At 39.6% G+C, this 12,529-nt stretch overlaps 1 protein-coding gene across 1 annotated transcript; it reads left to right on the top strand.

Moving 5' to 3' along the window:
• The first annotated feature begins 3,961 nt into the window (after positions 1–3,961).
• On the top strand, positions 3,962–4,873 carry LOC127780157 (uncharacterized). Its single transcript, XM_052307112.1, is given in 4 exon segments — positions 3,962–4,228; positions 4,230–4,320; positions 4,537–4,619; positions 4,727–4,873. Coding segments are annotated over 4 exon segments (588 nt in total).
• Positions 4,874–12,529: the final 7,656 nt, after the last annotated feature.

Here is a 12,529-nt window from a genome sequence, read left to right as displayed (position 1 = left end):
TGCCTAAACATCAACTTTCTGAAGCGTATGTGTACATAGCAATCCTAGTCAGTACCTAAATAAACAAGATTAGCCACAAGGTATCCTTTTGATATTAGTTCATACATACTAGACAAGTTTGTGCACCAAACAAGCGTTTTACAACTTCGTGCATTAGATTACACACCTTAATGTATCGTCAATACAATTTACTCATTTAGAAAAGTGGAGATATATGAGGGGTTGGTCCTTTTCTCATTCCAAATTCTCTTCTCCTGCGTACAATGAGCAGCCCATTTTCTATTGATATAACCATACTTCATATATGAAAAGTTACATGATAAAACTAATAAGTATGTCGGCTAAGCTCCTATGGGTCAAAGAATTTTCAACAGGTTAGTCTAGCCCGTTTGTTTTTGGCTAACAAAGGCGCATATATACATAAGAGAATATGTAGTGGAAACTGAAACATACATGGAACATCTCACCTGAAAATGTACATCCCAGATTCATCCATGTCGTTCAAGTTGAAATATTCAGAGAACACCTCACCTGATTCTCACATTTAGCATATCAGTCCCCACATCGAGCAGTGCCCTGATTCAAAAGAATCCATCCCCAAATACAGCTCGTTGCGATGGCGTGGCGGCGAGCGGTGCGGTGATGAACGGCGCGGCGGCAGCCACTAGTGGAAAGGGGACGGCAGTGGTCGCCAGCAGCGCCACCTTTCCACGCAAGTTGCAGCAACACGAATCCATCCCCATTCTGCTCCAGTGATGTCGAGGCATCTACCAAAGGGGTTGCCTCGATTTGTCGTTTGCTCCTCCGGCATCAGGTCATTCTCTCCTCCCAATCCTTGCTATAGTGAATGTTTGTTCTTCCACGGGATGTGCTTCTTGTTGATTTGGACATCTTCCCAATTTTAGATGAGCTAGGGTTTCGATTCCACCGGCACTCCCAATTTCAGATGAACTATTGATGCTACCAAGACAGCTACAACTTCCCTCTATCTGGACATAGTCTCTCATTGGTTGGTCAGCAACTTGCTCCCACACAAAAGGTATTAATGGTGTCCCTTCATATTGTTGTTGTTCGTTGAGTTTGTGATGAGTTAGCCCTGACACTCTTTTATGAATCCATCTCTCTCACAAACAAGATGGGATCAACTTGTGTTGATGTGCTGATTGCTTTGAATCCCCCATTTTTCCGTGACATTTGCTTGGGGAAAAGACATATTTTTTCCATTAAGCAAACCTGAAATGTTTTGCTATCGTCCTGGCTCTTGTTCTTTTTGTTTTCTTTTTTCTTTGCTAGTAAAATCCAAGCACTTTGTTGGGTTGTTATTCTTTCCTAATTAGTGAAATTAATTGTAGTTTATTATTGTTTTGATGCAATGACAATTCCATATGTATGGGTGGCCATCTAACATTCTGCTTGGAATGGGTTGTTACCATTAGAGTGAAGTGCACCAACGGTCTCTAAACTTGTGCGGTTGTGTCATCTAGGTCCCTGAACTCTCAAAATACATTTTTAGGTCCCTGAACTTGTCTTGGGTATCATATAGGTCCAAACGGGCTCCGACCTGCTCCATCCGCTGACGTGGCATGCCACGGTAGTGCCTACGTGTCAGTGGGGACCCACAAGTCAGTCATATTTATAAAAATAAAATTAAAAACCATATTTCTCCTATGGTGACACAGAGCTGACATATGGGTCCCCACTAACACGTAGGCGCTACCGTGGCATGCCACGTCAGCGGATGGAGCGGGTCGGAGCCCGTTTGGACCTATATGACACCCAAGACAAGTTTGGAGAGCCAAAAATGCATTTTGAGAATTCAGGGATCTAAATGGCACACCTGCACAAGTTTAGGGACTGCTGGTGCACTTCACTCTTAGCATTATATATGGAAAACAGGGAAAAAAAAGAACGCAATAACCATTGTGTCCTGGGAACATTTTGGATTGTACTTAAATGTATAACCGAATACAAAGACAATTCTGCATTGTACTTAAATGTATAACCGAATGAACACTTTTACTACTTACTTCAAAAATAAGAGCAACAACATGACATTTGACATATTGATGTATGCTCCTTCGTTGTAGTCCATAGAGCCTATAGGCAGCCAGGACTACTGTATCTATACTGTATGGGTGGTGTCCGTTCCACTAATTAATTAGAAACCTACTTGTGGCAGTGGTATAATGCCCAATTTTTCATAGACAATGGCCATGTCTCTCGTTTCTCTCTCCCTTGACTTGGACAAATACAATGCAGCGATGCGGGAAGAAGCACCCAATGGCCAATGCAGCATGCACTACGGGGGAAGGAATTGAAACTGCATGCGAGGATGTTGACCATGTCAGCGCGCTAGCTGCTACGCTCTGCTAGGTGAATGCTGATTGGGATCCTCTGATTTTACTGAGCACGGTGTCATAACTTTAGGGTATTCTCTGCCATCCGATCTACAGCGAATTAACGAATGAGACTATTTGCTATAGTACGTCACGAATAGTATCTTGGTACATTATATTTATTGTTTTTTACTATAGCAGCAAACTCATTTTACTGTGCACCTCTGCCTTTGGCCCCTAAAGACAGAGGAGCCATATGTGGTGAATGCATGAGTAGCGTTGTGAATCTACTAAATTTCTGGTCGCATCGCTACTTGTGACCTTGGAAACCCCAAATTAACGGGTTGGGCCGTTGCTTGGGGTTAGGGCTAGACGAAAAGCTCGTGAGTCGTTAGCTCGCTCGACTCGTGTCTAGCTCGGCTCGGCTTGGCTCGGCTCGTTTGGATTTGTTAACGAGCCTAGTCAGAGTTTTAGCTCATTTCATATAACGAGCCAGCTCGAGTTGGCTCGCGAGCTGAACGAGCCAAACCGCACAGCCTAAAGTGGCATTGTGAGGCGGCCAAGCTGGCCCATCAAGCCAAAAAGCCCATGAAAGAAAAAGAATGGCACTTGTCCTAGATGGATAAATGCAGACACGTGACCTTCTCTCTCGTTTTCTTGTACTAATCCCCGATCCTCTTTCTGCTCTAGCGCCGCTCGCTCTCTGCTTGCCACGCCACATTGCGCCGCCGCCGATGAGGCCCCATTGTCAATCGCTTGTAGACCATAGCAGCGCCAACCCTCGACTCAGTTGGCCCTCGCCTTCATGGTTCTACCGGCACCAATTGCTCCGGCGACCACCGTCCGGCCACATCGGCTGGCCTCTCAACGGATGGTGCGGCTACAACACCAAGGAAGCAACAGGGTGAAAGAGATCACACCAACCAATATTTGTGCATCCTTGATCCTTTCATCCAATATGATTTTCTTTTGCATGCTTTTATCTATTCCCCATTTGTGTTTTCAGATCTGGAATGCCCTTTTGAGTTTTGTTGTAGTAAGCTAGTAACGATTTTATCCGGCCACTGGGTTGCATTTGCTTTGTAGTCATCGATCATTGCAAGCTCGTGATGTATCATCATATTCATACCAACATTGTTGTTTCCCTTCCTAATCTATCTGTTTGTGAGTGTCTTCCTTCTCCCCCATCTCTGCCGCAACTATTTTTCCTTCTGGCTCACGAGCTAAACGAGCTGGCTCGAGCTTACAAGCGAGCCGAGCCGAGCTAACAGTTTAGCTCGTTAGGATAACGAGCCAAGCTGAGCCAGCTCATTATCCTAACGAGCCGAGCTGAGCCAGCTTATCCCTTCTTCCTATATAGTTGGTACCCACTAGAGGAGTTATTGCTATAAAGCTTGCACCATATTGTGCCACGTCATCTTTTTTTCCTGAGCCGTTGGATTATCTGTAGGTCTCCAGATGGACGTTAGATCGACATTGAACAGTATTGGGCCAGCCCATGCTACTCATGGGCCTCTGTTACGTTACACCTTTTTTTCCATTGGCCCAGCTATGCCAACCCTATCCACTCCTCCCACACAACAACGCTCATCCAAAGAAAAGAAAAAAAAATCGCTAGAGACATCATGTCGCGGTGGCCGGTGGCTCGGTGCCGGCGGCGCCACTCCTGTTGTCGCTCGGTGCCGGCGGCCGCCATGCGTGGTCCGGGGCGCCGCACCCCTTCTCGCTTGCGTCTCCTTCTATGTCTCATTTATCAGCTAGGGTTCCGCGGTGTGGCCATCCGGGTGGCTGAGGAGAACGGCGGCGCAGCTTGCACGTGGCCGTCTTCCGCGGGCTGGCTCCGCACTTCCTCTCGCTGTGCTAGCAGCAGATGGGCCCATCTGCCAGTTCGGGAGGGCGGTGTACTATTGGCATGCGCCCTGCACGTCTCGGGAGGGCCACGGGTTCACCACCATGGATTCATCGGTTCAGATCAGCATTTCAGGCAAGAAAATTGTTGAACCCTTGGTTGCTGCTGTCTATTCCCCTTTACTTTTCCCTCTCTTAAATTTGAGCAATTGCATGAAAAAAGGCCACAATCAATTAGGCCACCAGGTGGCTAGCTAAATGCACAGTAAATTCAATTTATTACTTTCATGAGCCTCTTAAGATCCCTTCTCCAACCATAATAAACCATAGTTCCTTTTCACCGTTCTCCCAGCCCATCCAACCAAGCAGCCATATCCTCCGACTGCACCCACCAGATGGCTGGAATTGAACTATGAAAGGTTATTTTAGTTTTTAGTTCAGCAATCGTATTTCAGTTTTGTGCATGTATGTCAATTGCTTCTATTTTACTTATTGACCATAGGCTGCAAATTTACTCTCCCCAGGACCAAGGCGAAAGTTAGGGGAAAGTTTTTCATGAATTGGTGTTTATCTATTTAGTAGATTCTGGATATCAGTTCCATTACTCGGGGGCAAATCTGAGGACTTTCATAGCAGCGGATAAAATTGTCGCACCATCGGATAAGCTTCCAAGCAAAGAATTTGACTAAGAGCAAATAACCTGTATCGGTATGTGTTTTTCTTACCTCATCATATGTTGTTCATATTGTCTGTGCCCCTCCTTTTCTAATCCTATCATTACCATTCCCTGCTGCAATTATAATTCATGCATGCATCCTATATTTGCAGTTTTCCAACAATTTCAAAATATATTGCCATTGTCTCTCATGATTGAATTTGCAAAGTACAGCTACATAAATAAAATTGGTCTCCACAATCCTTGGTAACATAGCTTAACTGCCATTATTTTCGATACACTTTGCCAAACCAAACAGATTTCAAATAAAACATTTATTGCTAATCAATATGTTATCCACCAAAATAATAGCTCGAGATATAATTCTTAATCATACATGATCCTAAATCAAATAAAATTCAAAGAAAATATCCCTCTGATCTGCGCAATCCCACCTCCAACACCACTAAAGTACTATAAGAATCACCCCCCAGAGCACAAGCCTATACCACAATACCTTTGCCCTTCCTAAAAATTCTTCTGCACACAATAATTCTATCATCAGCACAAATGGATGAACAAGGAGATAAAAGGTAATCTCTCCCCTATGATATGAATATTGAAGTGTTACTTCCTACATCTACATATTTGCCATACTTAAGTTTCCTGTTTCACATGCTTACAGTAGTCTTTCCATTCTCTACATATTTGTACATATTCAAATGTTGTTATTCTTCTTCAGGAACTGTAACCCACAATCCAGTCACACCACCTACCTGCAAGCAATTTCCGTCGTTACTGCACCCAAATCGTCAACCGTTTATGTTTCTGTCCAAGGGAAATCAGCCACTGACGACCTATCCTATTTCAAGTCAACTCAAACTCACACTGTTTCCTACATGAAGAATAAAATCCCTCACATAGATGTCTTCCTCACAGAACAAGACTTCAAAAATAATGAGATTTAGTGCTTCTGACATTGCGTGTTAGTTATTTCTACCATACATTACTACTACCTCACTACAATTTGCTACAATCTAATGAAGATAATTTACTTATATATATGCATACGTTCTTCTCAACTTATGAAATCCAATCCTCAGGTTAATGGTCCTAGACTAAGAATTGCTTGATCTATCCTGTAACGCTAACAAATAATACTCACTGCAAGTTTTATGATATGCCCGCAGCAACGCGCGGGGTATCAACTAGTTATCCTAACGAGCTAGACCGAGCCGAGCCAGCTTGATATCCACCCCTACTTAGGGTTAAGGATGGGCTTTGCACTTTGTTCTCGTGTGGGTGAGATTTAATTTGAAGGTTGCTCTGGACAAAGTCCCCAATGGGAAAATGAGCTCTCAAACAAATTCTAGAGCTTTCGCGTACGTGTTGACCTGCTGATGCACTGGGGAATTAAGGAGCAAGGATTTTGGTCCGGGAGGAGGGGAATGAGAAGATGAACAGGAGAGGCGAGGAAACAAGGAGGCAAACAATTGGAGACGAAGTGATGAATAGCAGAATAGATCTAGTAAGCACGGTTTGGGGAACAAGTGACAGAAGTGTTATAAAGCAGAGAAAAATGATGGTGGTGTGTTACCAGCCAAAGGTGGAAAGATTTTTTTTTTGTTATTCTTTTGGTAACGTCACATTTCTTGTGCTATATTTCTCTTGCTATAGATCAAATATCCTTTTAAATTAAACACGTCTCCTGCATATATCTGGGACAACTACTGGTGCACCAAACTAATTAAATAAACATGTTATCTTCATCTACATCAACCTACCAACTGTTGGAGTTTAATCTTACTTAATTACTATAAGCCTCAACATGATCACCTCTGCTTAATTATATGGAAATTGATCTACTGACCGTGTTGTGAAACCGTTGAAGCCAATCTTATTTTTTCAGCTGCTCTTCGCCTTTATTATCTTTTCTCGGTTTTCGATTATATAAATAAAATCAACGGGAGCTCATCAAGAGCTCCGATAAGAGAGATTATTCTACTTCATTTATGACTCATAGCTTTATTATATTTGAATGCTAAAATTTTTGTATCTCTTAATAGTAAATGTACATATCATAGCCTGGGGATTTTCTTGTGAAAAGACAAGTTACATATAGAGTGCAGACTTAAGAAATCCATTTGTGGACTTAATCAAACATTAATAATGTCTTAAATTCCACTACATCATTAGTGAACTATTCTTAAATAAGAATGGGGTGGCTAATTATGCTAATGGTGAAAAAAATTCATTTACCCATACTCTACGTTGATGATATTTTTTTAGCAAACAATATATATTGCTTTGAGAAACTAAACAAAATTTTGTCATTAAAATTTGGTCTAAAGGAGTACTGGGCTTATATTAGTAAGTCATATATTGACATAAATTAAAGTAATATTTTAAAATAATTCAGTTAAACTTAGTCAGTTAAAACTAAATTAGAAAGATGATCATTTATGATTCAGCTGGCAGAAATTCTATCAGATTGATATTAGCTCAAGTCTGGATTGCATCATATTTGGCATATATAATTTACTGGGAATCTTGACAGTATTTAATTACATCTAGACTAAACCAGTGGTATTAAGAATGCTTTGTATTATTAGCCAAGCAACTTTAAGTAACATGCTCATATTTTTAATGTCTAATACCATTTAAAGTTTTGAGTCATTTAGACACTTAACATGTGAGATGTGTGGATACTTAGTAAGGTTTTAAAGTTAATTCAGATTAAGTTATATCCACATTCTTGCACAAGGAGCGATAACCATGGAAAAGCTCCAAATAATCTCTTTTCGCATAGTCGACGATGCAATTAGATTTTTTTAGCGTGTTGTGATTAAGGAGACTATATATCTTAAGCATTTTTTTCTAGATAAAAAGTGGTATATTTTTTGGAGCCACTAATTATACTGCGTAATAAACCGCGTAATAATAAAACATAGTTTTCTATTCTAGAAATAACGTGTTGTGTGTTTTCTGCCTAGCACATCGATATTGTTGTGGAAGATATGCCCCAAGATCTAATTGTTAAGCTGAGCATATACTCATGGATCCATATTCTAAATGCTTGCATTAAGATTATATTCTGACCCATACATATGTAAGTTAGAGCCTTGACTAACATCCTGGATGAGGGGGCATAAGTTTTCAATCAACGGCCACTAAATTAAACGTGAGTTTATTTATGTACTATAGTGAACTATAGGTCTTGTTGTCTAAATTACGCATAATGTTGTTGTGACACATAGCCTTGGGAACCTAACTTGCTTAGTAGACTTGTTAGTTAACTTCGAAATGAAGGGGAAAATGTTGGTCGATTTTATTGGTTATTGCCGAGATTATTAGGGAGAGATTAATTTCACCGTGTTTTTCCATAACAAGAAAGATACAAATAAGAAAATAAGATATGCAAGATAAATTCTACCGTGATTAGTGGTAACAAATTTAGAGTCCTATCCAGATTGCCCTGAGCCCCACTAGTCTATCTATTATATACTAAAAGTCCATTAAACTTCCTAAAAATGCTCTCAAGCTGCCATGTGGCTTTCTAAAACGCTCTCAAGCTGCCACGTGGCACATCAAAAGAAGACGAGGACCCTCAAGTGCAGAGTTTTTTTTTTTCCTATGGTAGTTAACAGATACACCGATTGGTAAGAAAGTTTCTAACAAAACTGATTCATCTAGACCACTAGATCTAACCAAAAACAATCCGAAATCCTCTCCCTGGGCTCCCGCACGTACACATGCACCTTTCCTTCCCCTGCTTTTTTTTTATTTTGCAGTCTTTTATGGTAATAAAGAATTTTTGCATGTTCCATAGACATATTCTCAAATACGAATTGATCTTCGTGGGCTTTATAAATAAATAAGCAAACATTAAATGATTATAAATTATATATCCAATATATGATCTGTTTAAATCATTGTATATTTTAAGCAAATCACATTCATTCATATTGACTATTTTCAAGAAAAAATTGAAAATATACATTAACTTTAGTGTTTTTACAGTTATGTACATGCTTTCGAAAAAATTACAAAAATATACGTGTGCCGTGGAATGGAAACGCGGGACCGGTTGTTTGGCACAGCGCGAAGGTGCTGGACTATTAGCTGGAATAATCCTGCGTTGTGGATGAGTAGTACCGCGTCGGTCCCACGGGTCAGCCAAGCGGCACCGTGAGACAGCTGCACGCGACTGAGCCTCATGCATTGCACGTTGTATTTCTTTGCATCTTGGCCAGTGTCGCATTGCCAGCCCGCGGAATTGTGCTGTACCGAGCAGCCAGTTCGCAGGACCAACGCAGTGCCGTCGGTTCCACATATTTCCGCCACGTCAAACACTCGATCACACGTTTTTAGCCTGCGGCATATATAATTAAAAAACATGTACGGGTATATTTTTACAATTCTTTCTGAAAACATGTATACAATTAAAAAAATTGGAAATAATTATAAAGTTATTACATGTTGGACCCGCCAGTCATAGCCTCAGCAGAATTAAAGGAAATAGAAGAAATCTCATTGAAAATCAAATGCCAAACCATATTTTTGTGATTTAAATTGTTGTGCACATTACTATTACTCTATACAGTTACTGTTAGACATCTAATAGCTTTTTACAAACTTAATTAATTATCTAATTAGTTGAAGAAATTAATTAGTGGCGGTTTACTTTTTGCCGTTTCTTATGAAGTGAGGATGACCTTGAGGCTATATATTCAGGGGAACCAACTAGCGTGTTATACGTAGTGTCTTGTGAGTTGTGACAAATTCTTGGTGTGGATCTTCATGCTATTATAAATAAACAATCATAATATGGTCATAGCATCTAATACAAAACATGAAGTCGGTAATAAGAGGGGTAAAAATCTTAGAATAGTATAATTTTTCTACATTATACTATGTTCCTTATCCAGAATCTATCTTTCATAGCTAACAAATTTAAAATACAATTATGGACATTCAACATCATGATATATATAGGTAATAGAAGCACGTAGGGTTCACGAATGAATCATGATAGTGAAAACAGCCATGTGGTGCCATTAGCGACATATCAAATCAATCACTTAAATTTGTGGTATACACCGTACGATACTCGAGAAGCATGAATTTGTGATAGCAGATTCCGATTTGGTTATAATTTATTACTACCTCAGTTCTCAAACAGATGTTGTACTAAATCTGCGCAATTAAACCTCGAAATATTAAGTCGTTAGTAAATAAAAAAATGGTTTGATATGGAAAAAAAAATAAAACTAATAGATTGTTACTACCTCAGTTCTCACATATGTGTTGTCCTAGAAAGCGTGCAGTAAAACCTCAACATCTTAATTAATAAGAAAACTATGATTATATGAAAAAATAATATTGATATATTCGTCATGAAAAGTGCTTTACTATAGTTATATTTTTATTGCTTTTCGAAATATATAGCTAAAACAATAATAATGAAACATGTATATTGGAGTGTGTGTCGATGTCCAAAACAGAGAATGGAGAAAGTAAAACACAGGATGCCTTTACCCTATAATGAGTTGTACACTCGATACAATTATGTTTTCTTCCCAAATTTTAGAGATCAAAAGCATTTCAAGAACAACTGATATAACATAAATATCCAATGTTCCATAAGAAATGGAAAGGAAAACTGGAATTTGAATAAAATTTGGGCTAAATTTAAACAAATTTTGTTGAATCTAAAGCCCAATATAAATTGCAGAAATCAAAGCCACTTTAGCAGGACTAATATAATTGAAATATGTGATTTTTATAAATAAAATCTTACAAAATATTATAATTCATATTTTTTGGTCAAATTTCGACAACTCTTCTTAAAAGACTTGCTATGTATTCCAATAAAAACATATATAGTACAAAGAGTAGTTCATAGGAACAAACTCTATTGTCGCATCACAATAGTTTCCTATAATTCAAGATTTCTTGGTTTTAAGTACAAGACACATTAAATATGATGCCCGCGCATTCGCGGGCTTTCTTCCTAGTGTAAATAAAAGGAGAGAAGGCGTTGAGGAGAAGTGACGACTAATTCCTATACTAAAACCCAAAATCCTAAAAAGAACACGATTGATTTAAAAGCACTAGAAGGGGTTCGTAGTACAACTCACTCCGTGCAGGTGAATCAATAAGGAATAGAAAGAAGAACAACAACATAGTTAAGATAATAAATGAGAAGAACAGCAGAAAAATTATGGATTGGCTTCAAAACAAGGTCAGTAAATCAATTTCCGCATAATTAAGGAGAGGTGATCATTATTAGGCTAATACCTGAAATAATTAAAGTAATTAAGCACGATTAAACTCTAACACCAACCACTAAACAATCCTCCAAAAAGAACAATCAATCAGTCGTTCAGTCCTGTATAGCAGAAACTGTCTAATCGATCATCTTGTGTATGGTAGAAACCGTCTAATCGATCATCTTGTGTTTCTACCCGTGGTCATAATTTGAACGCTAATTTCAACTGGTCGTCAAGAGTAATTTTTTTTTGTCAAAAACATCAGTTTAGACATTCATATTATGAAACAATTGTTGAATTTATAACCACATAATAATTTAATTTATTCCATGAATAAATCATGACATTGCAGATGTAAACTAGCATGAACGCATCATTAGATCTACACATGTAAACTAAGCAGTAAAGCTTGAATAGATCAAATATATGTAACATGTTGAACACGTACCGAGGGTACCGGAAGACCGGTTGCTCAGCAGGAATTACTCGTGGTTGCGGGCGTTGACGACCGCGCGCAGCACGCAAGAGAATAGGAAGACGAGCCGTTGTGGTCGAATAGGTAGCAGTCGCGCGAAGTGCTTCCAAAAAACTTATTGCCGCCTTCTCCCGGTGCAGGACGTCGAAGGCAGATGTTCTGGAGACATGTTCTCCCGATCGCCGATGCACGCTGACGAGTGGGATAGAGTAGACTACGAGCGATGGCGCAGTACAGAGGATGAGGCAAACCCTAGATTGATTTCGTGTGCTACGTGGAGACGGCGGCTTAGTTTATATAGAGATATCAGGACGCTTGATCAGGACATCTGCACGATCTCCGCTCTGTATAACCGAACCGGATAAGTCGCATGAAACTTATCTGGACTCCACGCTGGACGCCGGATTTTTCAGGGTGAAAAAACAAACAAATCCAAATTTCCCGGATGTTGGATTTTTTGGAGCGGAAAACCAAACAAATCCGAGTGAAAAAACAAACAAATCCAAATTTCCCGGACGCCGGATTTTTTGGAGTGGAAGACCTAACAAATCCGAATTTCCCACAGTATGAGGAACCATTCGACGCATACGTCGTGCACGCGCGCTGCCATGCCATGCCATGCCACCTCACATGCTTCAAGTGGCTAGAAGGGCAAGAAGGCCCCCCTCTCCTAGAATAAGCAAGGTGGTAAACTCCTCATGCATGTTATCCCATGAGGTGGGCTTTTGTGATTTTTCAAAGAATTAATCTTTGAATGGGCTAAGGCCCATCTACTAATTCCAACAACAACAAAAAACTTTCATAAAATCATTAGCCATTATGAAATTCCTAGCTAAAGTTACAAGAGAAAATGATAATTTTGACTTAATACATACTACATGGCTATGCATTTATATTATACAAAGATCCCTTGTATTTTGAGACAGAGGTATTATATAGGTTT

Source organism: Oryza glaberrima, chromosome 7, assembly GCF_000147395.1.
Source record: "Oryza glaberrima chromosome 7, OglaRS2, whole genome shotgun sequence".
NCBI lineage: Eukaryota > Viridiplantae > Streptophyta > Magnoliopsida > Poales > Poaceae > Oryza > Oryza glaberrima.
This window is presented reverse-complemented; position numbering and strand designations above follow the sequence as displayed.